At 56.0% G+C, this 26,958-nt stretch overlaps 9 protein-coding genes across 9 annotated transcripts; 4 read left to right on the top strand and 5 right to left on the bottom strand.

The window, feature by feature from the left end:
- Window positions 1-502: 502 nt before the first annotated feature.
- PHYSODRAFT_304052 (hypothetical protein) lies at window positions 503-2,632 on the bottom strand (the record flags this gene model as incomplete). The annotated part of the gene is made up of 3 exons (XM_009534441.1): window positions 503-1,932; window positions 2,301-2,416; window positions 2,475-2,632. 3 exons carry the CDS (start codon window positions 2,630-2,632, stop codon window positions 503-505), a joined length of 1,704 nt encoding a protein of 567 aa, XP_009532736.1.
- A 1,511-nt stretch (window positions 2,633-4,143) lies between these two features.
- PHYSODRAFT_336830 (hypothetical protein) lies at window positions 4,144-4,560 on the bottom strand (the record flags this gene model as incomplete). Its single annotated transcript, XM_009534440.1, has 1 exon — window positions 4,144-4,560. The coding sequence occupies one exon, from the start codon at window positions 4,558-4,560 to the stop codon at window positions 4,144-4,146; it is 417 nt and encodes a 138-aa protein (XP_009532735.1).
- Window positions 4,561-12,599: 8,039 nt separating this feature from the next.
- Window positions 12,600-13,163, bottom strand: PHYSODRAFT_517912 (hypothetical protein; the record flags this gene model as incomplete). Its single annotated transcript, XM_009534439.1, has 2 exons — window positions 12,600-12,971; window positions 13,032-13,163. Coding segments are annotated over 2 exons (504 nt in total), but the record flags the coding sequence as incomplete, so codon positions are not given.
- Window positions 13,164-15,898: 2,735 nt separating this feature from the next.
- On the top strand, window positions 15,899-16,774 carry PHYSODRAFT_249007 (hypothetical protein; the record flags this gene model as incomplete). Its single annotated transcript, XM_009534438.1, has 1 exon — window positions 15,899-16,774. The coding sequence occupies one exon, from the start codon at window positions 15,899-15,901 to the stop codon at window positions 16,772-16,774; it is 876 nt and encodes a 291-aa protein (XP_009532733.1).
- A 1,540-nt stretch (window positions 16,775-18,314) lies between these two features.
- PHYSODRAFT_336826 (hypothetical protein) lies at window positions 18,315-19,445 on the top strand (the record flags this gene model as incomplete). Its single annotated transcript, XM_009534437.1, has 1 exon — window positions 18,315-19,445. The coding sequence occupies one exon, from the start codon at window positions 18,315-18,317 to the stop codon at window positions 19,443-19,445; it is 1,131 nt and encodes a 376-aa protein (XP_009532732.1).
- A 1,496-nt stretch (window positions 19,446-20,941) lies between these two features.
- Window positions 20,942-21,322, top strand: PHYSODRAFT_517690 (hypothetical protein; the record flags this gene model as incomplete). Its single annotated transcript, XM_009534436.1, has 1 exon — window positions 20,942-21,322. The coding sequence occupies one exon, from the start codon at window positions 20,942-20,944 to the stop codon at window positions 21,320-21,322; it is 381 nt and encodes a 126-aa protein (XP_009532731.1).
- A 94-nt stretch (window positions 21,323-21,416) lies between these two features.
- On the bottom strand, window positions 21,417-23,231 carry PHYSODRAFT_563177 (hypothetical protein; the record flags this gene model as incomplete). The annotated part of the gene is made up of 2 exons (XM_009534435.1): window positions 21,417-21,477; window positions 21,520-23,231. 2 exons carry the CDS (start codon window positions 23,229-23,231, stop codon window positions 21,417-21,419), a joined length of 1,773 nt encoding a protein of 590 aa, XP_009532730.1.
- A 1,365-nt stretch (window positions 23,232-24,596) lies between these two features.
- PHYSODRAFT_548084 (aspartylasparaginylbeta-hydroxylase-like protein) lies at window positions 24,597-25,515 on the top strand (the record flags this gene model as incomplete). The annotated part of the gene is made up of 4 exons (XM_009534434.1): window positions 24,597-24,923; window positions 24,957-25,022; window positions 25,103-25,241; window positions 25,311-25,515. 4 exons carry the CDS (start codon window positions 24,597-24,599, stop codon window positions 25,469-25,471), a joined length of 693 nt encoding a protein of 230 aa, XP_009532729.1. The 3' UTR covers window positions 25,472-25,515.
- An 8-nt stretch (window positions 25,516-25,523) lies between these two features.
- On the bottom strand, window positions 25,524-26,285 carry PHYSODRAFT_516391 (hypothetical protein; the record flags this gene model as incomplete). The annotated part of the gene is made up of 1 exon (XM_009534433.1): window positions 25,524-26,285. One exon carries the CDS (start codon window positions 26,283-26,285, stop codon window positions 25,524-25,526), a length of 762 nt encoding a protein of 253 aa, XP_009532728.1.
- Window positions 26,286-26,958: the final 673 nt, after the last annotated feature.

Below are 26,958 nucleotides of genomic sequence, written 5' to 3'. Positions count from 1 at the left end.
AAATACTCGACTTAGTCGACTGTCAGCAAACGATTTATTTAGCAACTATTTTCTTGCCAACAACGTTATCTTGCTACTGTATTGTAATGTTCATCAATTGATTTCTGAAGCCTTAACACAGATCAGAAATGGCTCAATGTCGGGTTCGCATACAAGACAAACTTGCGCGTTGAGCATGTTTCGCTGAGATCAAGCCATTATTGCTGAGTAAATGCTGTGTACTCACTCCCCAGGTCGCCTATTCAATATGAACCTTTGGAAAAATTCAACATTGGAGAAATCTATGAAAAATCAACATTGGAGAAATCTATGAAAAGTGTTGTTTCTGAAACGGATTCGAAGACGTGAATTTATTCACACTGGGTTCATGGCCAGGATCAGTCTGCTGCTAAGACTAGTGCTTCCTGTGTGTATACACTTACGCATTACATCGAACGGTGAGCTAGAGCGGATGGCGGCCGTTGCGTGCACACCAAGATCGTCGTACCTTCGAGAGGACCGCTTAGTGGCGGAGAGAGCGGCGGCGGGATTGCGTCGCCGATTGCTGCGTGGTCGAGTCACCCGTGTACGTGTCCGCTGACGAGGTGCCCGAGGACGTCGTCGACGTCGCGGGGACGCCAGTCTTGCCCGACGTGGTGGCCGAAGACGTCGAAGCGGCAGTGGTGGCAGCAGGGGCAGTCGTTGTTTCAGCGGCTGAGGTGGTCGAGGTCGTCGTCTCCGAGGCAGTCGTAGTAGCAGTCGACGTCGTCGCGGCCGAGGTGGAGTCGACACCAGTCTTGCCCGATGCGGTTTCGGTGCTGGCGGTGGTGGAGCTTCCGGTGCTAGGACTGTTGGTGATCTCAATCCAGGTGTTCGTCGACGTTCCCGACGTGGTGTCCGACGAACCCGAGCACGGTGCATTCGCCGTGTCCGTTGCAGCGCCCCACGTACCAGTGGAGCCCCACGAGTCGGACGTCTCGCTAGCAGCGGTCACCGTACCAGCCTGCTCGGTCCCGGTGGTACCCCAAGTGCCGGTGGTGGTGCTGTCGGTGTTCGACGTATCCGCGCCGCTGGTCTGATGCGTCGTGCCGGTCGAGGTTGCACCCCCCGAGGTTTGCTGGGTGGTCGTGCCTGTGCTAGTAGTTGTGTCGGTCGAGGCTCCCCAGGTCCCCGTCGAGCTCTGGTCGCCCGAGCAATGCGTCTCGGCAGAAGTCGTATCGGTGCCAGTTCCCCAGCCGGTCGTGGCCGTCCCAGTGCTGGTTCCATAGCCTGACGTCCCTGTCGTCTGCTGCGAGGTGGTGTCGGTGCCCGAGGTAGTATCTGTTGAAGCCCCCCAAGCGCCCGTGGAGGCCGTGCCGGTAGCAGTACCCCATCCGGACGTCCCAGTCGTGGCAGTGTCGGCGCCAGTGCTGGTTCCCCAGCCCGAAGTCCCCGTCGTCTGCTGAGACGTAGTGGTGTCGGTCGAGGTGGTGCCAGCACCAGAGACTCCTTGTGTACCCGTCGTATCCGAGTCTCCGCTAGCACACGGCGTCTCGGCCGAGTCGGTGGTGGTGTCCGTGCTAGCACTCCACGTGTCGGTGCCGCCAGTAGTGGCAGTATCCGTTCCGGTGCTCGTTCCCCACGTGTTGGTGCCGCTGGTGGTTGCAGTGTCAGCCCCAGTGCTGGTTCCTCCCCAGGTGCCCGTGCCGTTGGTGATGCCGGTGCTAGTTGTCGTCCCTTGCGTAGTCGTGTCCGCTCCCTGCGTCGTGGTGTCCGCCGAGGTAGTTGAAGTCGACGGCGAAGTAGAAGCAGTCGTCGTGTCCGACGAAGTGGTCGTTGTGTCGGTCGACGGAGTGGTCGCAGTCGTCGAGCTTTGCTGGGTGGCCGAATCAGCCGTGGTGCTCGCGGTCGAGTCCGTCGCGCTGGTGTACGAGTCGCCCGATGACGTTGAAGTGGACACGCCCGTGCCCGTTCCTGCCGTCTTGAGATTGCGCAGCGCGCTGTTCTGTCGAACTACCGAGTTGGTGGTGGCGTCCGCGAAAGCCCCCATGGCCAGCGACAGCAGAGCGAGGTGCGCGAAGATCTTGCTGAGGTTCATTCTGCGAGCGTCGAGTACTGCTGAATGGGGCGAGTTGATGGGGCGAATCAAGCTCAGGCGGGTGTTTGTTTTGCTTTGCTTGTGGAAGGCTAAGCAAAATCGAGAATGAGTCGAGTTGACTCGCTCAGCGCAAGTTCATGGGTCTAGGAGCAGCCTGTTCCAGTGCCTCCAAGTTTTATCCATCCTTACGGCGAATCCGTTGCAGGTGTACAGCTCTAAGCTCCAGCTCTAGCGCGAGCTACACCAAGAGGCGGGTCGAGTCCGTGGTGAACATCCTTTTCAGAGATGTGCTCGGAGGCTGCCATCTGACGGGTGCGGCGGAAGTTAAATGCCACAGCACTAGCTGCTAGCTGCTGCAGTCTTCATGTACACATTGTAGCGAGCTAGAGGCAGCGCGGGAAGTGGACACTTCACGCACAAACATGCTGCGCGAACGACACGGCTGGGTGAGGCACCATTATTTAATAGCATGGCAGCTGTGTCATACAGCTCACATGTGTGTTGGTCGGCAGGAGGCTCGGCTTGCAGCTGGCCATCCGCCCCGCTCACGTCCTGCTGGCGCTGCTCGGCCGACATGGAGCTGCCGGAAGCATCGTCTCGGTGTGTTTTGGGCGTAAAGGACCATTGTCTTCTAGACCGAATCTTTCGCTCTCGCTGTCGTGTCGGGTACAAGCAGGCTGCTGTGCCTCAGAGCGCGGCCAGGTCTTCGCGCGAACTCTACATGCGCGAGACCTGCGCAGTCGTAGAGGCCTGCCCATGGTCACCATGGTGCGCCACGCTGCACTTGTACGAAAGTATCCACGCGCTCGGATCTGTCGGGCACATCGTCGACCAGCGTAACAGTACAATGCAACAACGCCGACCATTTCGGTGCACGAAGGCGCGTCTTCAACGTAGAGGGCTTGAGTAGATGCTGCACAGTTATTGCCCTTTGTTGCGGTAAGATCGAGCTAGAACTAAAGTCTTTTCGGTATGTCGTGCGCTAAATGATTTTGGGCGACGCTGTACGGAATACCGTATATGCATGGCGTGTCGAGAACGCTCGGTTTGTGTGTGTGTGGGGGGGGGGTCTTTGTGCCTGTGAGTAAATGCGTTGGGCGAAACCACAGTTACGTGCATTGGTCGTGCTGTTTACTGTGGTCAGATAGCTGGATCGATGGTCTCGACCAAGTTGTATTTTCAAAATGATTCTCAGACGGAATTGGTTAGACAATCGTCAGACGTGAAAATTCGTATGATGTTCGATATTGATGACGTTGGATAGGATAGAGGTAGCACTTGACCGCTTTAGTTGCCGCAGTTGCCCTACAGTGCCAACTACGAAGTGCAACTAGCAGTGCGTAGTTGGCACTGAAGCGGTCGAGTTCTTGCCTCAGTACGCACACAGTCTCGCCGTTGCGTGACCATTAATTGCAGCCAAACAAGTCATTTCCACTACTATGCAGTAAGACTTGGCTGTGAGCTTAGTACTGTAGCCCAGCTCAACTGTCCGCCCAATTGCTCCTACGTGTATCGCTAAGTAGACTCAGCAAATGCGGCACTAACCGCGTAACGCATGCAGAGACGCATTGCTAGGCTTCGACAAGCTGCAGATCTGTCCCTACTTGAGCCCAACTACCTCATGTACTCTATTGCCTGGAATACAGTGGGGGGCCCACTTGGGCCTCTCGAACTAACACACGCGCCAACAGTAGATACCGGCGGTAAAAGCCGTCGATTGTACAGTAGCTCAGGGCTTTTCAGGAATCTTTAGTTAAATAACGCCTGTGATTACTTGGGAGAGTCTATTACATTTTGTGCACAGGCATCTCGAAGACACCAGTCTTGCAGGCCTGCATGCGCACGGCCAAGTCGCAGTAGAGAGCCTGCAGCATTTATTCCACTGCCACCTCTGCGCGCAACGTATCCTAAGCATTATAATATCTCGTGGGCGGGTGGCGTGCCGCCAATCGCACGCTCTGTAATCCTGCTACATTACTGTCCTTGTTGCTACACTGCCTTGAAAATGCTCTTGAACGCGAGGCATGCCGTGTTGGGGTATGCAAGTCCGAGTAGGAACGCTTGAGCGCGCACAGGAAATTGGTTTGCTACACTGGGTACAGTTCCGGTTCGTACCTGTTTCCGCGTCCGCCATGAAATGTGAGGCTCTCCATGCTCCCCCTCCCTCCTCCTCGTCCTTGGTGAAAATGGCGGCTCGCTGCGTCGCTCTCCTTCACAGGTCCCTTCGTCAACGTCTGGAAGCCGTCGGTACTGCCGTCGATCGATGTAACACTCCGCTTCTTGTGCCTTGATCTGTAGTATCTGTTCTGCTCCTTGCACGTCCGCGCATCGGTCTTCATCATGTCCAGCGTAGCCTCGCGCCTTGATCTGTAGTATCTGTTCTTGTGCCTTGCGCTCCTCCTGCCGAATCCTTCGTCCGCCGTCGTGTTGAGTACAAAGTCCCGCTCGGGAGTCCGCCCTACGCCTTGGTCTTGTCGCGCGTCCAGTTCATCTTCCTGGGCCATGCCTTTTACAGCCCGCCCGCTACGGCGGACCCGGTCTTAGCGCGCAGCGAAGCCTTCTGCGCGGCGAGTCCTTGGCCACAGCTTGCTGCCACCTCACCACCTTGCCCACAGAGACGTCCCCACAGTTCCCGCAAGGGACTAGACGCTGCCCGAAGGCAGCGCCCGCAGAGCGACGCTGAGGCTTAGCTCGAGGCCGTCTACCGGGTCAGACACGGTGTCGAACGCAAATTCAGATGTGGCCCACATTGTCATACGAATTTTGGGGAATGACCATTCCATAGGCCTCCATATGTGAAGTATGAGCTAGGTGCGCGTTGTCCGTTGTCAGCCTAAGAGGATTCCCCGGTTTAGACGCGCTTGGCGACCAGCAGCGTTCAAGCACGAGTAAGTTTTCGCGATCCTCCGCACACGTAAATGCTTCCTCAAAGCTGACACTCCAGACTATGAGAGTTAGAGATAGGACGCGGTCGTACTCTACTCTCTCGTCCACACTCATGTCCTGGTCATGTCCTAGATGGATGCTAGGAGTCGGCCTACAAGCCTGATAGATGGGTTGTATGGTCAAAGGTTTTTTACGCTCATGTTTTCCTTCTCGTGCACAGCACGTTTATGGGAGTCATGCGTTGCAGGCATGTGTTGAATGAATCACTCTGAGTTTTACTCTACGATCGACAAGTGTCTTCCAGTCCTCCTACTTCTCTTTACCACTCACTCGATGTGCAAAAGCTGCTACAGACCTGTATATTGCGTCTTCTATATCACACGATCTCCATTATTACCTTGCCTGAATATTGCGGTCGGCACATTGTTCGATCACAAGCGATAGAGTGAGGTACTGGATTTAGAGTAAAGTGATGACTTCTGAGTAACTTCGTAAAAGGCTTCTGGTTTCTTTGGAAAGATGCCATGCCTAGTATGGCAACCTAGAAAAAAGAGGAAGTAGGCACAGCGCAAGTATACATGAGGAGAAGATCATCGGCATTCATGTACCGACGAGAAGAGGATAATAGGAAAGTTAAGCGTCATCAAGCCGAAGACTATACAACCCCCCCCCCCCCAAGACTGCTTGTGGCGTGCTATTCACTTCGTGTGTGCCAGTGCAACAGCCAGCACCTTACGTTGATGTATCTAGCTTCTAGTTTATACAGCAAACTAACTCCAAAAGAAATATCCTTACTCGAAAGTTGAAGCATGTTACTCTTACTCAGAAGTCAGGAGAATCTCGAGGGTAACGACGATTACAGTTGAGTGTAGGCTCCTGGGAGTCGGTGTCTCCGCATTAAAGTCCCTGGTAACACGTTTGCGGCTGCGAAATCAGTATGGGAAGTTGCTTAGTACAATTGAAGCTACGAAGGCAACCACGAACAGAAGCGTTACCTTTGAGCTAACGTTAGCTTGCATTTGTCACACAGCACGTTGTTGCACAAATGATGCACCTGTCGGCCGCATACACAGCACGGAAAAGTCTCCGATATGGCACTTTGGTGGCTTCGCGCACTTTATGGCACGTTTGCGTGAAGTTGGAAGCCTAGAGGGAGATTGGTGCGTGGCCACTCACTCGTGCTATCTGAGGAATGGGTACATTAGTAGTGATAATAGCACTACTATTGGCCACTATATAATTAGTAATGGCTCCAGCTATACACATATCGACGAAAGATAAGGCCTACGGACAGAGAAAGACTTACGCACACCCATACAAAAACGCAGTGTTACATTTTTGTGTGCAAGCGATATGCGCAGTCCCGACAGGCAAAATTACATAACCATAGTAAAATCCATATAGAATACGCGGGAAGATTTGTTGTGCATATTCCGGCCAATAGGCCATATCTTCCGTCGATATGTGTAGCTGGGGCGAAGCGAGTAAATAGTAGAAACACACAAAAGTCTGAAAAACACACAGCCTTAGGGGTAGGTCCACCATATTAGAAGGCGGTAATGAGCGGTTGCGAGGAGCGTAGCCGTAGCAAACCCGCGCGGGGTGCCCGCGAAGCAGGGCCGCGCGGTATTTGCGGAGGCGGGCCCAGCGACGAGCATTCCAGCGAGCGGACCCATTGCCGCAACTCGGAGTTAGTTTTTCTACTGCGGGGGTCTGGGGGTGCAACCCCCAGAATGCTTTTATTAGAAGGTCCCTGATTTGCTGTGTGCTTTTCACGCGTTCTTGGGCGAAGCCCCCCTATAATCATGTGTTTTATGTCCTCTTGAACCCTCTTTACAGGAAGCAAATCAGAGATTAAGAAGAGGTTAGGGCTTACATCTATCATACCGCTCTCCGGGGCCAAAAACACGCATTTTACCTGGTTTTAAGCACCAACAGTATGATTGTAAGCTTAACTTAGTGTAGAGATTATCCAGTGCCACCTTCTACGAACGGTGTTAATGTTACTATCTCGAGGGTTATTTTTATCACCGCACTGAACAGGCGTTTGCTAAGCTGAGCGACGAATTAGGTTTCAGGCTCTCGAATTACAGGATAAATAGACATTTCACTGGTCTTTTATCACGACGATACACTGTTTTAACCCCTCTAACCCCGTATTCTGTATCCTACAGAATAAGCATTTTCACAGGACATAATATCCAGCAAACTTGTCCTCTCTTTCGAGCTTCTCATATGGATGTTTGTATAGCCGGTATTGTGCACATCTTCCTGTTAGATTAGCGATGGGAAGATAGACGGGGTTTATTCCGCGGTAATAGACGGACGAGTATAAACCACCAACAGGTTTAAAAATTCGGGTGGAAGCCTAAAACCGCCGCGTGTCAGCCACTCGTACTTTCCTTCATTCCGAAACTGCGCTGTTCAAGACGTCGCAATGCAAGCTTTGTTGGGGCCCGTCGAGCGTGCCCAAGTGGCCAAGGACCATGGCCGAAGACGATCATGATGAGCGTCATTGTGATCTACAGGTAAGCGAGAGCGTGTGCTTTGCTCTGTAACATCGTACTAGTGGTATATTGATTCTACGTTGCGATGTTGATTACCAGACCTGGTGATCCGACCCAGACGACGCTATGAGCTCTCGCGTGTGGCCCGATTGGCAGATCGATTGCGGAGTCAGCGCACAACCTCATCGGTTCCTACGAAGCCGGCTACAGCCGGGTCTACCGCTATATTGTAGCTGATGCAGTGGCTACTCAAGAGGCTACAGAAGAAGCGCTCCTCATGGTGTGGCTACACCGGAGACTACAGAAGAAGCGGTAGATGCTACGACGGATGCTACAGAAGAAGCTCATCGCGTGATGAGGTTACACCGGAGATTACAGAAGAAGGGACAGAGGCTACGACGGAGGCTACCGATGAAAGCGGCAGGAATGAAGCGGCAGTGCCGGAGGCTACAGAGCAAAGCGGAGGCTGCCAAAATGGCGAAGATGACCCACGGCTGGCGCGAACATTGAAGAGCGTGCGCATGTAAAGGGAGAAGTAGACGTTGGCATGAATATCATATATTGTCCTGTTTCGTACAAGAGGAACCGTGTGCAGTGCGTGTCATTACGGGCTATTGAGCATGCAAGCTCCCTGGTGTTGTTAGAGAGACAATCGTAACAAGCTTGTTAGGTGGGCTAAAGAAATCTAATGATGCGCTAATGTCAAGCACAAGGAAGAATTCACCCAGTTCCTCCTCACTACGTCAGTTAGGAACTGGGCGATTTCTTCCTCCGCGTTTATCGCGACGTGCCGAAGATGGGTGGCTGGAGCCGAAGTATGCTGCCTTAGCAGCCTTGCAAGGTATTACCATGTAGCAGGTTTTGAGCGTGCTCTACGCTCGCCACGACCAATAGAAGCTCGCCATTTCGGCATATGGTGGATACATTGAGCATGTTTTGTGCACTTTCGTAGCTGTTCTGTGCACAATGTACCCAGCGCTTGACCGCAAGATGCGAAAGGGCTTCCAACAGCAAATCTTTGACAGGTTTTGAAGTATACTTTAATCAAGTCTAATGCTTATTCTGTAGGATACAGAAGAAGGTCTGGGGCTAGAAGAATATGCCTACTAACGCTACTATTCTGGGACTACTACCAAAGCAAGTTCCGGTGGCTAGGGTTGGCAATTCACGTTTAATTACCAGTTATTAACGGTTACATTCAGTTAAAAAGAATGTTCACACGTAATTCACAGCTGATGTTCACTGTGAATATCGAAGTTGCGCAATACAGAGAGGAGGTATTGAAGTTAGGCGGTCTTCCCCGCTCCCCCTTCGGAATCTAGAGGCTTCACACTTAGATCCCCCCCCAGAGCCCTTGCTTGGCCGAACTGGTGCCTTTGCCGACGCGCGACCTGCACTCGTCGTTGGCAGCGAGCTCCTCGACGCAACTGGCAGTGCCCCTCAACGACTGCAACTACCTTGTGAACTTGCTGCTGCTGGTGTGCAAGGCGCGACCTTCTCGGCGCCTGAACGACTGACCGTCTGTCCTCGACTCTGACGTGTCCAACCTCCAGACTCCGTTACCGTAGACCCTCGTGCGTACTGCTCCAAAGCCGTGGTGTGTCCCTCAAACACCTGTGAACATCAGCAAGGAGGGCGCAATGGCTCCGCCGAAACACAAAATTTGGGCTTTGTTTCGTGAGCACGCACCCAGAATTAAGGGTGTAAAACCCCATCCTGATGCCATGTGCTTGGGTTGCGAAATGGTGGTGCCGAACGCGCAGCCGTCGCGAAACTGGTGCAGCATACGATCAAGTGCGACAAGATCGGCGAGGAGACGAAGGAACGGTGGCGGCGCCACGAAGCGGACCTCCGACACAAGCAAGCGGCGAAGCTGACAACCCCTTCGAAGCCTCGGGGCCCAAGAACGCCAACATTGACGAAGCGACTTTTTGGTACGAATTCACCACGGAGTAGCGGCTCATCTCGCCCGCGCAAGACCCCGCGGCCATCACCATCGTCACAACCCACACAAAAGAAGTCGGCCCAAGAAATCAAAGAAGAGAATTATTTGCGGGTTGCAATTGGGCTTATTTCGACTGGGATCCCTTTTCGTGTTGTGGAGGAGCCTCTTTTCCAAGCTATGTTTAACTATGAATTGCCTTCTCGACGTCAAATTTCGGGGCGTTTGCTGGACGTCCTTTACGACCGCGAGAAGACTCAGTTGATTTTGAGAATAACGGAGAGTGGCGTGACGAACTTGGCCTCATTACGGATGGGTGGTCCAACACAAATGGGGATAGCATTATCAACTTTGTTTTTGTGAACCCTCGGACCCCACCTTTATTTTGGAAGTCGGTCAACTCAAAAGCTGAAGCTCATACGGCAGAGTATATCGCTGGTACAATTTGGTCAACCATTTTGGAGTTCGAGTCTGTAATTGGTTCAGGCAAAGTCACTTCAGTAGTGACGGACAACGCTGCCAACATGAAGAAGGCGTGGCGACTCGTAAGAAAACAGCGCGTCGGACTTGTATGTACGGGCTGTACTGCGCACGGCATGAATCTTCTGATGAAAGATATTTTCAATCTGGATTTTTTCAAGGATGTGCTTGACCGTGCAAAACAACTGGTTCGGTTTTTCAAGGATCATCGGCGCTTGTGGTCAAGATTTCGCGATCTGCAAAAAAGCGCTTCGAAAGAAAGGGGAAAAACGGCGGCGCCTCTCGCTACCAGTGCCAACGCGGTGGTATACACATGAAAAATGCGTCGCGAACGTCTTTCACAACAAAGACATCATTGCAGCTATTTTCTCGGACACGGCGCTGCTTAAGAACTACAAGGGAGCATCACTAGACGAGGCACTCGTTATTTTTCGCTATGACGATTTCTGGCAAAAAACTGCCGTTGTGTTGAAGCTCATCCAGCCAGTCAACAAGTGCCTCGCTGCGTTTGAGCGCGACGCCTGCAGCTTGTCGTTGGTGTATCACCAGTTTAGTTGGCTATGCAAACATCCAGTCTACACCGAGCCGCTTGATGATTGTAGCGTGTTGCTACAAGCGGAGGTGCTCGGGCTGATAAATGCCCGACGAGGAAAAATATGCACGCCGACGGTGAAAATTGCATACCTGCTTGACCAGACCAAGACCATGTACGATCCGAACGATCTGGAGGTCAAGGCACTGATTAACGATGCCGCGCAACTTGCCCAGGACTTGCAATTGGTACCGACAGAGTTGGCGGAGAAATTTCACAAGCAGCTGCAAGACTTTGTCCTCATGAAGTCTGCGTGGACAGGTAAATCGCGTGAAGATAACAACGCCTACAGCCCGATCGCATGGTGGTCGCTAGAAACCTCGAACACCTACGCGTTGGTGCAGGAGTTCGCAAAGTTGCTGTTGTATATCCCAACGTCGTCGGCGTCCAGCGAGCGTAGTTGGAGTATCCACGGATTTATCCACACGAAGCTGCGAAATCGCCTCACGCCTGAGCGTGTGAACAAGCTTGTGTTCGTTTATACGAATATTGCGCGAAAATCCGAAGTGAACCATATCCTATACCAGCTCTATCCAGACGCATACGACGACAGCGACATCAGCGATGAGAGCGAAGACGAAGAAGATGAAAATGTCGCTAGCAACCACCACCGGGCGGCGGTTACTGCTATTACCTCTGAGTGCGAAGAAAAGGAAGCGGGTGAAGACGTGCAAGAAGCTGCAGCGCCAGCTCAGAATAGGTTTCGAACCCCTCCAGCTTCTCAAGTACGCAGAGCGGTAACATGGGAAACAAGATAATATATGTTCGATATTGCTCTTTAATAACAGATTTTATACTATTGTTGTTCATGCTATCCTTCGTCCTCTTCGCAAACGAGAGCCGGCATCAAGCCCTCGGTGTGACCATCAACGGCGTGGCCAAGCACACCACCATCGCCGGCTTCGCCTAGTACTTGGGCTCGGTCGAGATCTCCACCTCCATCGCAAGCTTGAGCACGGAAGCGGACATCGACGATGAGTTACTGCACCGGTTCGGCACCGCGATCGACGTCTACGCGTACTCGGACGAGCACGCCACGATCGGCTCGGTCATCCTCGTGAACGGCCTGCTCCAGCCGAGCTTCGTCTCGGGCTTCCTGTCGTACATGTCCGGCCCGTTCTTCGTCTATAGAGACTCGTCGTTGCTGGAGGACGTGAAGATGGCCAAAAGCGACGGCACGACCCACACCATATACGACTCGGACGGCAACCTGGTCTTTAGCTACTTCAACGCGTACGATATGTTCGTGGACCTCGCGTCGGGCACGGGCCGGACCATGAGCGCGCGCAAGCGGTTGCAGATCTCGTACGCGCTGTCCGCCTCAACCACTGCGAACTACGCCTCCATGAGCGATCTCATGCGGCCGCCACTACCAACGGATGTGGTGCTGCCGACCTACTGGGTGCAGGAGGCGGTCGAGGCCAAGCTCAGTTGCGCCGGACACGTTCACGAGCGCTCTCACGCTCCCCAAGACGTTCCTGCCGGGCCTCATCGTGTTCATCATCGTCGGCGTGCTCGAAAGGGGCGGCGGCGTCTTCCTCTAAGATCGCCACAAACTCAAGGTGGAGGCTAGCGCTACATTAGCGTCATCTAGAGGACACGAAGTCACATACTCAGTACCTAATTATATAGCCCCCGTAATGTTAAAATGCGGACAGTACATTGCACCTTCATCGCGTCCATTTCTGCATATGGGGTCTTGAATTCACCCATTCTCCTTCTTGGTCAGCCTCCTTCTTCTTGCTGTATCCCTCGATCTTGGACTGGGTGGGCGTGCGTGAAGACCCACGAGCTGTTCATGGTGAACTTGAATTCCTTGGCACTCCCGCCGCCCTACTGTCGCTGCTACTTCTTCGCCTTCTGCGGCTGCTGCTGCCAGTTGCTTGGCCCGGCGTACTTGAGCAACGCTACCTGCTTGGCGTTCGACGCGATGGATATCACCGGGCCGTTAATCTCCTCCTGCATATGCTGTCTGGGTGACTTCTTCTGGACGATAGAGCTGAGAGGCCGAGCAGTGGGCCGCGGCCGCTCGAAACACCCCCCCCGGTGCGCTAGACGGCGAAATTAGTCTGTAAGGCGAAGAGACTCGGGAATTGGTCCATGTAATGTAATGTATTACGTTTTCGCGTTGCCACACTATGCTGTCGCTAGGCTCAGCTTTGCTAGTCGACGGCATAAGGTGGTGTCCGCATACGTCGGGTCCTTCTTCGCCGGCAGTGCGGCGACAATTGCCCTCTCGAGGGCTTTCCATTTAGGTTTCTCTTGTGCAAGCAGCCGAAGTTGGTCCAGGTCACGGCGGGTCTCGAGGCGATAGGCGTATTCGCTCGAGATAAGGTCCGCATCGAGCACAGTCGGTAGTGTCGTGCGTGGGCGTCCACGCCAGGTTCCCTTGGACGACGAGTCGAAGTAGGCGGCCATCTGGGTGTACGCTGGGATCTCGGGCCGGCGCAGGACGTGGCCGAACAGACGCCATCGTGCTGCTGTGATTCTGTGGCGGAGCGGGCGTTCCTGACAGATTTCGTAGAGCGTGGCGTTAGAGATTCGCTGAGGGTAGCGAATGTTTAGTACGCTACGTAGTTGTCGGCGGTGGAAGCTTTCGAGCCCGCTCAGCTCGGACGGCGTCAGTGCCCACGTTCCGCTGTTGTACAGCAGAACAGGAAGCACATAGCAGTTATACAGCCGGACTCTGGTGGCATCACTGACGTACTGGGGCCGGATCCATATTGTCCAGAGCCGACGTAGCGCGCCTGCTGCGAGTATTTTGCGTCGTGTCAGATCTTCTGAGTCGCCGAGTAGACTGCCAAGCTTCTGTGTGGAGCGCCACGCCTCTTCTGTCGCCCGAGCGTGTCGGGAGTAGCCCGACGAGCCTGTACATCGCTAGTTCTGTCTTGGTTGCATTCATCTGGAGGGACCAGCGTGCGAACACTGCTGGTGCTTCGGCTTGGATGCGCTGGACCAGCTCGGTATCGCGGCAGACAAAGTCTGCATCATCAGCATAGACGATCATTTGGTCGAGTAGGGTCCGATTCACTCCGAGGTGGGATGCGAGGTCGCGTAACGCAGCTTCCAGGTAGATGACGAACAGGACCGGTGAAAGCGCATCGCCCTGCGGCGTTCCGATGTTGCTATCGAAGCTGTGTTGTGCCTTGGACCCGGAGCGCAGAGAGAGCTTGGTGTCGGCGAGCAAAACCTTGATCAATCAGACCTCGTCGTCGTGTAAGAATGTCTGGAGTACTTCTACAAGCTTGACGCGGTCGATTGTGTCGAACGCGCGCGAGAGGTCGATGCCGAGGACATGTATGGTTTCACGATAGCGTTGCACGCGGGCACAGAGCCATTTGTGCGCCCACATGGCGTCAGCAGTGCTTCTGTGTTTGCGGAATCCGCTTTGATTGGGGGACAGGAATGTGTCCACCGCAGCGGATATCCGTGCGAGTACGACGAGAGATAAGGCCTTGCGAATGCTGCTTAACAGCACGATGGGGCGGAGACTGGAACATACACCTCGGGGCTTGTTGGACTTGGGCAAGCACACGAGTGTTCCTTCACCGAGTGCGAGGGGGGTGCCTTGCTCGAAGCTGCAGTTGACGAGGTCTGCGAAGAGAGGCGCGAGGACTGAAGCCCCGTACTTAAGAAGTTCTGCTGGGAGCTCATCTGGCCCAGCGGCGCGTCCGTTGTTGAGGCGCCGAAAGGCTGCTTCGACTTCTGTTGCTGTAACAGGGCGGGTTAGAGATCGCGGTTCACGATCCGGATCAGGATGTGGCCGCCCCGGGTCATAGAACAGCGTTCGGAAGTGATCTGTGATCACCTTGTTAGTAGTTTGTTGCCGCAGGATATACTTACCTTCTTGGTCGTGGAGTAACAGCGGTTGGAGTCGATGGGGGCTAATGTCTCGAACTGCTGCATACATTCGTGCCGAGTCGCTCAGATTTTCGATGCGTGTAATCCGCTCGTCCAGTTTGCGAGATGCGATGGCTCGGCATCGCGCTCGGATTTGATGGAGGATCTTGTTGCGGGCGGCTCGGAGCTCGATCGTGTTAGCGGCGCAGTCGTTGTAGATTCGAAGCTGAAGCGCCCGCTGGGCCTCAGAGAGCAGCTAAAGTTCATCGTCGTGATGTCGTACGTGGCGGTGGTTAGGACCTGCGAATCCTATAGTCCCCTCGGCTGCTTCTCGGATTCGATCGAGCGTGTCTGTCCAGCGCTGGAGAACGGTGCTGCCTTGTGCTGTTGGCTGTGAAAGCGCTGCCTGAAGCGCGTTCGTGTAGTCGTCTCGTGCTGTGTCGTCGTAGATGAGATGATCTCGTGCTAACTTGAGTGCTGGATCTGGCTTGACCGCGCTGTAGCGGAGACGGTGAGTGGCCGCGTTCAGGATGAAGTCGGCGGTGACGAGCTTGAGGTCCGACGCCGTCAACGTTCCACCCCAGGATCGTGCGTCCATGCAGAGCCGTCGGCAGTTCTGAGGGCATAGGATATAGTCGATTTGGTTGTAAATACAGTGATTCGTCCGGCGCTGACTCCATGTTGTTTTGTGGCGGGCTCGCTTTTGAAAACCTGTGTTAGTGGCAAAGAGAAGGTGAGTAGAACAGAAGTCAGCTAGTGCGTGGCCGTTTCGGTTGCGTATGCCTCGTGCATGTGGTCCCATGAATGCCTCTCCGTTGATCTGTTGTCCGAGCTTGGCGTTGAAGTCGCCGGTCACGAACGCGATGTTGCGCCTTGGTAGTTGGTCAAGTGTGTCGCTGAGATCAGCGTAGAATCGATCTACTTCGGCGAGAGGCCGACCGCTGTGGGGAGCATACGCCGTGACGATGTTCACGGGGCCTGCGTGGGGGAGTAAGAGCTGAACGACGCCGATTCGATCGCAGTGTGCCCAATAGCAGTGTAAGTAGGGGCGGACGCGGGGGGAGATGGCAAAGCCGATCCCATGGCGCTCCTGTACGGCTGGTAGTGTGAGTAGCGTGTAGTCTCCGATACGTTTCTTGTCGAGGGTGCAGATGCGTGTTTCTTGGATGCCGAGAACGTCGATGCGGTAGCGCCGGAGGTCCTGGGGGAGCGTGTCCTGCTGCTTGCGGGTCGAACCTAACGACTGGACATTAAACGAACCTATCCTAAAACGGTTAGTTTGATGCGCGCGGCGAGGAGAGCGCGGTAAGAGGGTGGGAGGTGTAGTTGTCGCTAGTGCTGCCGGCTTGGGGGCGAAGGAAAGAACCGCTAGGGACGTACAGATGCCCGAGAGCACCTGCCGGAAGCGCGTAGCTAGCATCATGCTGGCCACGCATTCCGGGGGAGGGCGTCACCCCAACCCCAACCAAAAAAATTGGTCCATGACGTAGATAAATGTGAAAATCGGAAGAGCACGGTTATTAACAGTTAATAACCCTGATTTAAATTTCACGGATATTAACTAGTGCCAACACTACCGGTGACTCCCTGCGCCCATGAAGCGGCGGATACCTCGCGGTCGCGGCGATAGCTCGCTACCGACGCCGGCGCGACCCCGCAGCGGCCAGCGCAAGCCCGAGTGGAACACGTACCTGACGGACGACTCGCAGTACAAGCTGAGCCAGCAGCAGCAGCTCCAGCGCGCGCTGCAGCAGCTGAGCGCGGCGCACTTCTCGGCGCGCAGCCCGGCCGCGTCGGCCTCTCGACGGCGCATGGCGGCCGCCAGCGCGCACAGCTCCGCGTGGAGCACGCCGCGGAGCGCACAGAAGCGGTCCACGCGTCTGGCCGACGTGCAGGACACGGGGGAGCTGCAGACCGCGAGGCGCCTGCAGTTCGCGGACGAGTCCATGGACCTGGAGGAGCCCACTCCGCGACGCCGGGCGGTGGTGGCCAATGCCGTGACCTTCCAGGTGGAGGAGGACGAGGACAGGATGGACCCGCGGCACAAGGCCAACTTGCAGGGCGAGCTGGAGGTGCTGGAGCAGATGCTGTGGGAGCTCGAGACCGAGACAGAGAGGATCAGCAGGCAGCAGACCCCGCAGAAGATGCAGATACAGCAGAGGAATAAGTCGCCAAGAGTGGGGAGAACTGGGTTGGCGACCAAGTTGAAGGAGGGGCTGGGGCCTCGTGAGGGGCAGGAGGGAGTTGAGCAGGATGGAGGCTACGAAGAAGTTGTGCGACCAAGAGAAGATAACGAGAGGGGTCTCGAAGAACGAGATGACGATGAAGAAGAAAGAGATCGAGATGAAGCGGGACTGGCAGCGGAAGAGCGACTTGGAGACGTGTGCTATAAGTCTCTGGAGATAGGTCTGGAGTTGGCTCGCAAGATGGATACGGTACGAGTGCAGATGGTTTGGGGTACGGTGATTTGAGGCTTACTCTGTGTGGCGATGGGAACGTTGTTGCTTGCAGCTGAAGAAAGAGCTAGACAACGAACGGAGGCTACGTGAGGATCGAGACCTGAAAGTGGAGATGCTGGAGCAAGAAGTACGATCGACACAGGCCAAGTGCAATTACTTGGAGTCGAGGTACCAGACCGTAGCATCTCAGGTCGATGGAATGGTGCGTGGCAAACTCAGGAGATGGCTAAAACGATTCGGAAAAACTCGCTAATTTGTTCGTTATTACGACTGCATTCGTAGCGAGAGGCGGTTATCGCCACGGAAGAAGCAATTCATCGAATGACGCTAGCGTTCGAGTATTCGCAGCGAAGACGATCGAACCCAACGACGCCCAGCAAACCAGGTACTTCGCATTAAACAGTGTTTGCCCGTTCGACAATGCAGCCTTAAACCTCACGTGTGGTCCTCTATTCACAGACGCTTCCCGATCCCCCCACCCTCCTAATGATGTCCTTAAACGGCCAATGAAGGCTGTGACACCAAAGAAACCGAGGAAACCAGTGGATAGCCAGGAAAACTGGACCCCCAACAAGCAGCAGTAGCCTGCAAATACTGCCAGGGACAGGCGCGATTTTTGCAGCGGCACCGAGCGTAGTCGTGCGTGCTTCTATGCTTGGTTTCGCATAAACGCAAGCTGGTTTACACCTTTGGTGTTACGACTTCGAAGTATTGAAGTTTGCCCGCCCAAAAGGACAGACTCGGTTCGACAAGGAGAGGGATAGGCGGCTTGGGTGGATCTACACAGGCAAGCGAGAGTGCGTTGAACGTGCAAACTCTGCGGTGCTGTTGCAGAATAGGGAGTCGGCTGCGAGCTGTGTGATCACCTGCGCACGAACAGCGCCGGCTGGTGATTGAAATGAGCCCGTGCATTGACTACATGAAGTCATGTCCTTCTGAACGTATCCAAACGCGGCTGCAACGCTTCAACCAGGTGAAGTGCCACCAGGAGAAGAGGCAATATCAAGTTGACAAACGTCAATTGCGGCTCTCCAAACTGTCGACACCAAAGTTCGCCATATACAATATCTTCGTCTCGACACGGCGACATCAAGACTTTCCCCGCACTCCATCGACAAATATCTTTGGTGGCGAAGTGATCTAGCCTCGTTGACGAGAACGTGGGGGTCAGAGCTTGTCACTTGCGGACGTTGGGTCCAGTTGGTGCCAGACCAAGGTGACTACAATGCGGACAAAGATCGCTCACATGCCGGGGTGGTCAACATCACTCTTGCCAGTCGTGCGCTTTTGGCCATCCGGTGTCCGTTCCATCGTGATGGAAGTGAACATGGCGCTTTTCGGTTATCTTCATGTGGCAGTCGAAACAGCCTGCAACGCTGAAGTGTGGTTCTGTCTGGTAGATTGGAGCGATGAACCCGTGAGGAGGTTATGGTGGGGCCACTTGCTGCAATGGAGATGTCGCTCCAGGTTTTGCTCACTTTCAAATTTGCCTCACGCTTACCAGCAGCCCAGCTTCAACCCAACTTCACCGAAGTCTTCTACCCCATCCAAGATGAACCTCACCAAGATCATCGCGCACCTCGCCGTCCTGTCGGCTGTCATGGGCTCGCTCACGGAGGCAGGCAACACCGAAGCACCAACTGCTACGACATCCCCCGATGTACCGACAGTAACAATGACAGACTCCCCTTCGTTAACCTGGTCCAGCTCCGAATCAAGTACAACAACCACCGGCGCAGTGTCGGCTGGTGTCGGCGTCGGTGTGAATGGCGCGGCCAATGCAGGCGTGTCGGGCGCTGCTAACGTCGGTGTCGGTGCTGCTGTTGCGGGCTCCACCAGGGGCGGTACTTCCGGCGGAGTGTCGGCTGGTGTCGGCGTCGGTGTGAATGGCGCGGCCAATGCAGGCGTGTCGGGCGCTGCTAACGTCGGTGTCGGTGCTGCTGTTGCGGGCTCCACCAGGGGCGGTACTTCCGGCGGAGTGTCGGCTGGTGTCGGCGTCGGTGTGAATGGCGCGGCCAATGCAGGCGTGTCGGGCGCTGCTAACGTCGGTGTCGGTGCTGCTGTTGCGGGCTCCACCAGGGGCGGTACTTCCGGCGGAGTGTCGGCTGGTGTCGGCGTCGGTGTGAATGGCGCGGCCAATGCAGGCGTGTCGGGCGCTGCTAACGTCGGTGTCGGTGCTGCTGTTGCGGGCTCCACCAGGGGCGGTACTTCCGGCGGAGTGTCGGCTGGTGTCGGCGTCGGTGTGAATGGCGCGGCCAATGCAGGCGTGTCGGGCGCTGCTAACGTCGGTGTCGGTGCTGCTGTTGCGGGCTCCACCAGGGGCGGTACTTCCGGCGGAGTGTCGGCTGGTGTCGGCGTCGGTGTGAATGGCGCGGCCAATGCAGGCGTGTCGGGCGCTGCTAACGTCGGTGTCGGTGCTGCTGTTGCGGGCTCCACCAGGGGCGGTACTTCCGGCGGAGTGTCGGCTGGTGTCGGCGTCGGTGTGAATGGCGCGGCCAATGCAGGCGTGTCGGGCGCTGCTAACGTCGGTGTCGGTGCTGCTGTTGCGGGCTCCACCAGGGGCGGTACTTCCGGCGGAGTGTCGGCTGGTGTCGGCGTCGGTGTGAATGGCGCGGCCAATGCAGGCGTGTCGGGCGCTGCTAACGTCGGTGTCCGCGCTGGCCTGCGCGGATCTGCCAACTAGGGCGTGTCGGGCTATGATAACGTCGATGCGACTCCCGCGCTTTGCCAGTAAGCGAACCACCAGCTGAATTTATGTTACAACTGCTCAACTTAGCTTCATGCCAAGCCCCTTGATAGATCAATTTACACAATACTTGTAATGCATATGCATTCCCTTTGAGCAATTTGTTGCTCGCGCGGCAGGTAACTCGCCGCTGTGGTCGCCATCGACGAGCATTTAAGTTGCAGACTATTGAGAGCAACAGGAGTGCGGTGGCGTCGGCCGTGCACAAGGCATACGCAGTGCTTGCTTTGCCTGCGTCAAAGACGCATCGATTCGGTCTCCACGGTAGTGGAGATAACGCATGACTAAGATTTCGAACTGTCCGGGAAGCCGTTGCGACGTAGCAGGACACCTTCCCAGCGCGTTCGCCCCACGTGGCGACCACTTCAACTGGAGCGGCCAATAAAAACCTCGCTTGAGGCGCGGCAAATTGGCCAAAGGCTCAACCAAAACTTGATCACAACGCTGGAGTTCTCGCCGAGTCGCTTGAACGGCGGCGCGCAGGCAAGGTAGAGCTACCCAGCCACCCACTCGTCAGGCCAGCAACTTGGGCGTCTCACGTAACGGTTTGGTAGCTTGGCGTGCGCTACGTCAGCCAAAAAGTGCACGCTCCGAACGGAGCAGTGCTGAGCCACGTCGAGCTGAGCGAAGTGCTGCTCACGGCTGAGAACTTACCCAGCTATCGATTGCATTGCAAGTCTGCTGAAGCCGCTGCCAGCAGCATGCACTCCTGTCGGCTAAACTGAGCAAGGGGCCGGTTAAACGGCACTTCAGGATAAGCCAGCCAGCTACGAGCCATCCCAGCACTCTGCCATCGAGCAGCAACGGCCGACATCTTAGTCTCATGCCTACTACTACTACGTAGTGGGCATGAATGGCATCGGCATCGACGGTGAGGCTGGCGTTGGCTTCGAGGTGCCCGCCGGCGCATGCAGCGACATCCCCGCGCGAAGCGGTGGGGAACGCGCTTTCGGTGTCGTGCCGGCGGGCGACCGATGCCAAGATCGCCGTGGTACATGCACTAGCAGTCCGCATTTATTTTTCGACTCATTGCCGGCTCAGAGAGGGCCGGAAATAGAGCGGAAGGGCGAGCTGCCACGCGCGACTTTGTCGGCCGCCCGGCCACGGGAGCTCAATGCACTCTGCAATTCGCGATCTGCCAGCCAACACGCCGAGGACCGAGCCAGCCCCAGCCATAGAGGAGCATGAACCAACTGGAAGCACCCGTCGCCCGAGGCCCGCGCGCGCACTTGGCGGCAGCTGCAGAGTCTGTTCCCCCTCCTGCGCCGTCCGAGGTGGGAGCTAAAGACGTGAAGCAGCTCGACGGCCCCGAGGTCGACCACGAGGACGACGAGCAGTCCCAGCAAGAGCGACAGAGTAGGGCGAGCCACGACGGTGACTACAGTGGCAATCAGCACGGCCCCAACGGTTCCTCGGACGACGCCTGCGAGCCCATGGTCTCCTACGACGGTTTCGAGTTGTTGGGCCAGACTTTCGGCGTTGCGGGGTTGCCCCGCTTTGCTCTGGCCGACCACGAGGACGACGACGTGGTGAACGTCCGCTCGCCCATTATCTGCAAGCCGGCGAGCTCGGACGCCGCCTGCACGCGAAGCGCCACGCTGAGCCCAACGTGCGTGTCGGCGCTCGCTCGAGACGAAGTCGGCCGAGGCGACGAGCCCTCGTGGACGATCCAAGAGTTCCAAGAGTACTTGGGTATGCTGGAGCTGCTCCAGGAGGTCTGCAGTAGCTCGGAAGGCGACGAGCTGTGCTTGTCGGCCGACAGTCTCGGCCAAATGGAGCGGCTACTGACGTCGCTACTCCCCCAAGGAGCGTGAACCCACTTCACTCACCAAGTAGACATCAACAAGTAAGTCGGATCATCGTTAGACATCTTCATTTCTATCAGCACGAGCCCCTTGTACAAGTTACTCATCGAAATAGACGCGGCTGCATATCGTGATACGCTGACTCCACTGCCTGGTTGATGATCCTTCTCTCGGAGCTCGCAGGCTGGTGATGCAGACCAAGTAACGTAGGCGAGTCGCTGGCCGGGTCCAGCTCCAGCTTCTCCGGTCGGTAAACGGTAACTTTCCCCTCTGCCGGTCGTGGCTGTGGCTGCTGGACGCTCCGCACGATCGAAGCCCCTGCGTGGCGAATCGGAGACGACAATAAGTGCTGCTGATGCTGCTGGCTGCCACGCTTGAGTCCGTTCTTCTTCAACGGCGACAATTCCTTGGGTGGTTTGACCTGGTTGGACCTGTTCGTTCCTGCGTCCCGAAGCGACGTGAGCTCTGGAGCGCGTTGTACCTGTGACGGCGGCAAGAACAAACACGGAGAGAACGACTCGGTCTTGCCATTGATCTGTGGAGTTCTCTCGGGGGTGAGCGCGTGAATGGCATCGCTGCTTCCCGCTGTAGACACTGCGCGCGACAATTCCGACTCCATCGCTGGAGTGATTCGATCACCGGGATCGAACGTGAACAGAAGTTTGAACTCGATGTCCAATGCTGGGGGTGAAGACGTCTGGACACTCGCACCGTTCGTGTTCTCCTCAATCCAGAAGGTGTAGACATGCTCTCCAGGCAACAACGCGTTGTACTGTAGTTGCGCGCGCTCGCCTTTCAAGTAAAACCGCGAGTGACTGTCAAATAATACGGCCTCGGGAACATCCACGGCCTGCATCCCTGTGGCGTCGCACACGCGCACCATGAGCTTGCCTCGGCCTTTCACGCTCGCCACCAGTAGCTGCTCGAACTTGCGGATCTTGAACACTACCGGGATGCTGGTCGGCGTCAATACGCGTCTCTCGCGTCGATAGAAGCGCAACGGACCGTCGTCTGTAGTAGCGGTAGGAAGCGCTACGTCTTCTGAGGATGACTCGTTATCTGCATTGGTCGATGGCTTTGCTGCTTCCTGCTTCTGTTGATGTGCGGGTGGGGACGCCATGTTAGCGAACATGCTGACCCGCTTCGTGTTACCACGACCCAAGTCGACATCGTTGACCGACCGCCTCCGCGTGGGCAGTCCCGGTGGGGCCTTGACAGTCGGCCACGACTGAGGCGGTTCCCCAGCCGGAGTAGTGGGGAACAATTCTTCGTATAAATCAAAGTAGATGGCGTCGTCTTTGAAGGCTTCCTCGTTCACGTTGCGTTGGCGCACGAGCTTGCCCGTCCTGTACCAGTCGAGGATCATCTCGAAGTGCTGCGGGTTGCGGTCGATGAAGAACGCGTCGTCCAGGCAGCTGACTTTGCCGCAGCCGCACGTGATGATCTGGTTGAGTCGCTTGAGCGGGTACTTGGCGATCAAGCTCTCCTTGCAGCGGAAGAGCTTGCCCCCCACATCGAACGCGACGACGCGCGTGGGCTTCGTGGCTGGGTCTCTCAAGTCCGAGACGCTCTTCGAGTGCCACGGCACGCGCGTGCGCCCCACCGTATGATCCGGGTCCACACTGCGCTGGCGCTCGTCGAAGTATGCGCCTTGACTGGAGGCTCTCAAGAGCACGGGCAGCCGCTCCACTGCATTGCTCAAGCTCAGACTCGAGCGGTCGGTGCTGCTGGTGGCGATTGAGTCTTTGGAGACCTCGGACCGCTGGGTCTCGACCGGGTCGTCGCTGCAGCCCAAGGAGATCGTCAGGTCGTCGTCCTTGTCACTCGCGGCGCTGCGCTCCGTGAACATTTCGTCCAGCAGCTCCTCCTCGACGGCGCGCACATTGGCGTCCTCGTTCTCGTCGCCGTCTCTTCCCATGGTTTCAACGCCTCTGCTGCTCTCTGCCTCGCGGGCGGAAGATGAGGAATGAGTGAGCGCGCAGAAGACGGCCCCGTCGGAGCGCAGCCTTGCCTTGTTGTTCTTCCTGCACCTTACTCGCCGCGCCGAAAGGTCGTAGTCTCCGATTGGCTCGAGCCATGTTGAAGCCAGGTGCAACTGGACGACAGCGAGTCCCCCGTGACGCACTGCAGCGCCAGCTGGGCTCCGCGCCGTCGGTGAATACAGCAGCGAAGTCTACCCACTGCGCAGATACAGCTGCACCAAACGACGATAGTGAGTGCGTCTGGACTACAATACAAGCAGCAGTGGCCATTTCGCTCGCCCGACCTCCACCTTAGCCGCCTCCAACTCTTATATGATGGACTCATTCATTATGCTGGCATGCTACAGTCAGTTTCGCTGGAGTAAAATGGCTTCGTGGTGCTTGGCCGCAGTCAAGCGAGGCCCTGAGGGTGTATTTTTCGAGACGGAGGAGGGTGCGCTCTCTCTGCTCGACGATGGACGGGTGCGTCACGGGATCAAAAGCCCGACGTTCGTACGTACAGTAAGGCTTCAGACTCGGACTTCACCACGGCCAGGCAAACGCAAAATGGCTGGTAACACGCCAATTTTCCCGACTGAGTTCTAGTTCGACCCCGCGCGAAACTCAAAACAATTTTCACACTGATGAGTTGGGAAACTGAAGGAAAGCCGCTGCAAACTGATCAAGCTCTCCAGCTTGCGAACTCGGCCTCGGTGCTAACGAGCCGCTGTTGACCGGCACCGGTGGGGCCAGCGCCAAACGCAGTCCAGTGCTAGTGTTCTGCTGCCTCGCCTGTGAGCCCGTCAGAAGATGCGAACTCGAGACACACTATGTCGCCGGCGGATCCATCACCAACTTGACTGCGTCGAGCTGCGAGCCACGAGCTGCTACATGCAGAAAGGCCCCGCTTGATTCTTGTGTAGCCCCAAGGCGAGCTTGTCTCGCTCCAGTGGCGCGTGGCGCCGGCTCCAAAAGCCCCGCTCCTTGGCCTTAGAATCCCTAATGCGTGTCCTTCGGACTTGCAGCAAACAAACAGTCTCTCGATATCGCGGGTTAGATTAAACAAATAGACTAACCCGACGAGACGACCTTCATTCGACCAATGCCAGCCCCATAAGAACCCGCGCGACGCCCCATTCATCCTGTGGGCGAAGACGAGTGCACTCTATGCTCTGGTTTCCTTCGTCAGCGACACCATGGAGCACTTTGATCTCGTTGAAGTTGTCCAGCCAATCAGCGCTGTTTTTCACTCGTGCAACATCACTATCAAACGACCTTCCCGTAACATTTCTTATGTGAGGAAGGCCAGGACAATCGTCGAAATGACCCACCGCGCCGCGCTGCTCCGCTCGGCGCTGTGCCTGACCACGGCCAAGCCGCGGCCGTCGCCCACGCTCTTCTGCTTCCCGGGGCTCGAGTCCGTGCCGTGGCACGACACCAGCAAGTTCGAGTGGGTCAAGCACCTCGAGGCCAACCGCGAGACCATCGCCAGCGAGTACCTGGCGCTCAAGCGGCAGCGCGAGGCGCTGGCCAAGACGGAGCAGACCGCCAGCGACTACAAGGTCTACGACAAGGAGCACCAGCTGCACCAGGGCCAGTGGGACTGGCTGTCGTACGTGACGCAGGGCCGGCGCCAAGCGGACTTCGCCGTGCAATGCCCCAAGACGGTGGAGATCCTCGAGAGCATCCCTGGCTTCATGGCGGGGCTGCCGTTCACCTACTCGTTCTTCTCCGTTCTCAAGCCAGAGGTGAGGGGGGGTCATTACTGTGTAGGCATGGCTGGGCTGTAGTTGTTGACATGGGTATTGTTGTGATAACTGTGCTGTAGTCGAGTATCAAGGCTCACTCGGCTCCGTGCAACATTCGCCTGCGTTGCCACTTCCCGTTGTTTGTGCCTGAAGGCTGCGGCATTCGGGTGGGTGACGAGACGCGGCAGTGGGAAGAGGGCAAGGCACTCGTGCTGGATGGTAAGGAACATGGGTTGGGGTGCAGGTTAGGTTGGCCGTGTAGCTGATGACTTGGTCGTACTCTGGCAGACGCGTTCGACCACGAGGTGTGGCACAATGGGAAGGAAGGAGACCGTGTGCTGCTGCTGTTTGACTTCTGGCATCCCGATCTGGTCCAGGGAGAGCGCGAAGCTATCACTGAAATGTTCAAGGAAGCCAAGGAGAAGGGCTGGCTCAAGGACTACGAGTAAATAGACTGACGCAGTGGCGACACGCGATAACGTTTAGCATTTCCGATGTTTGTCAAAGTAGCAATTCGTCGAACCCTCGCTTACCCGAGCTTTGCTTCCGTGTATCGGCAGGATACGCAGCTTTTTGCTTAGCGCTGATCTTCGCACACAGCTCGTGGATATCCTCTCTAGGCTCATCACTGTCGTTCTCCTCCACATCGGCATCGCTCTCACTGCCGCTACCAGACTCGGAGCCTGAGACTGAGCGTCTCCTTCGCTTCGCCTTTTGCTTTCCACCCGAGCCTTGTTCAATTCGCCTTCTGTTCCGGTCCCTCTTCTCCCTCCTCCGCTGCCGCCTCCTCCTCACCTCCATCAACTTCTTATAAAACAGCTTCTCGGCACAAGCTCTGCAGGTACGCACTTTGACTAAGCAGCGCTTGCGTTCGCCGTCCTCCACGTATGCGAACAGTAGCTCGTAGCTGTGCAGCCCCGCCCGCTCGTCGCAGCGCTTGTTCCCGCAGGAAAACTGCCCTTTGCCCGCCACGACCTCCATCTCCGTGCGCCACCGCAGCCCGATCTTGCCCTCCTTGTACCTGGACAGATCTGCCAGCGCGTACTCCCGGAAGAGCTGTCGGTAGTAGCGCGCGCTCATGCGGACCTGCCAGTCCGTCTCGCCCTGCTCGGCGTCGGCCTCGTCATCGCGGATAAACTGGAACTGCTGCTTCAGCACTGCCAGGTCGTTCTGCGATATTCCATGGTCTTTGCGGGCTGCGATGGAGCTCGCCTCGCTGCTGACGCTGTTGCTGCGGCGCGTGGAGGACGAGTAAACTCTCATGAGCTCTTGATGGCTGTAATATTCAGTAGTTGGGTTTCTCGTGAGTTACGGGGTCTTTGGGAGATATAAAGGTATGGATAGATAGAGGAGACACTGGATAACGTGGAGAGAGTATTAAAATGGGGATCGTACCGCTGCAGCATGCTCTTGGACGCACGAGAATCGGCGGCATGCCGAGGTGGTGGAGCCATTTGGACGCGAATATGGACTTGCTGAAGAGAATAACATCAACCGCACATGCTGGATGGTAGGTGCACGGACAGCACATCAAGGCATTGCAAGTGCACCAAGTGCAATCTATTATCGATAATGCGACGCGCGCTTCTCATCGGTAGCTCTACTCTCACATGTAGCTTCTGGACGTGGACATCTGTACCTACTTCGGCATCCTGAGGGAACTCTTCAGTTCAAAAACTACGTGCTACTCAAAGGTTCGTTATCGAAAATCGACAACTTGGCGCCGTTGACAAGCCTGATACTGCATCGCAAGCGTTTTGGGCGGCGAGAGCGCTTCCTACTGGAAAGCGCGCCACATCTCACTCAACTATTCAGGAAACAGAAGCGCTTGCAGCCCAGTTGCCGTCAGTGATAGACTTCGGGGCGGATATCAAAACCTTTGGCTACAACTTGTAGCCAACGCTTTTGTAGCCTGCAAGCATCGAAAAGCGAATAG

This window comes from Phytophthora sojae (genome assembly GCF_000149755.1).
Source record: "Phytophthora sojae unplaced genomic scaffold PHYSOscaffold_7, whole genome shotgun sequence".
Taxonomy (NCBI): Eukaryota; Oomycota; class Peronosporomycetes; order Peronosporales; family Peronosporaceae; genus Phytophthora; species Phytophthora sojae.
The sequence above is the reverse complement of the archived record's forward strand: the minus strand, read 5'-3'. Positions and strand labels throughout refer to the sequence as shown.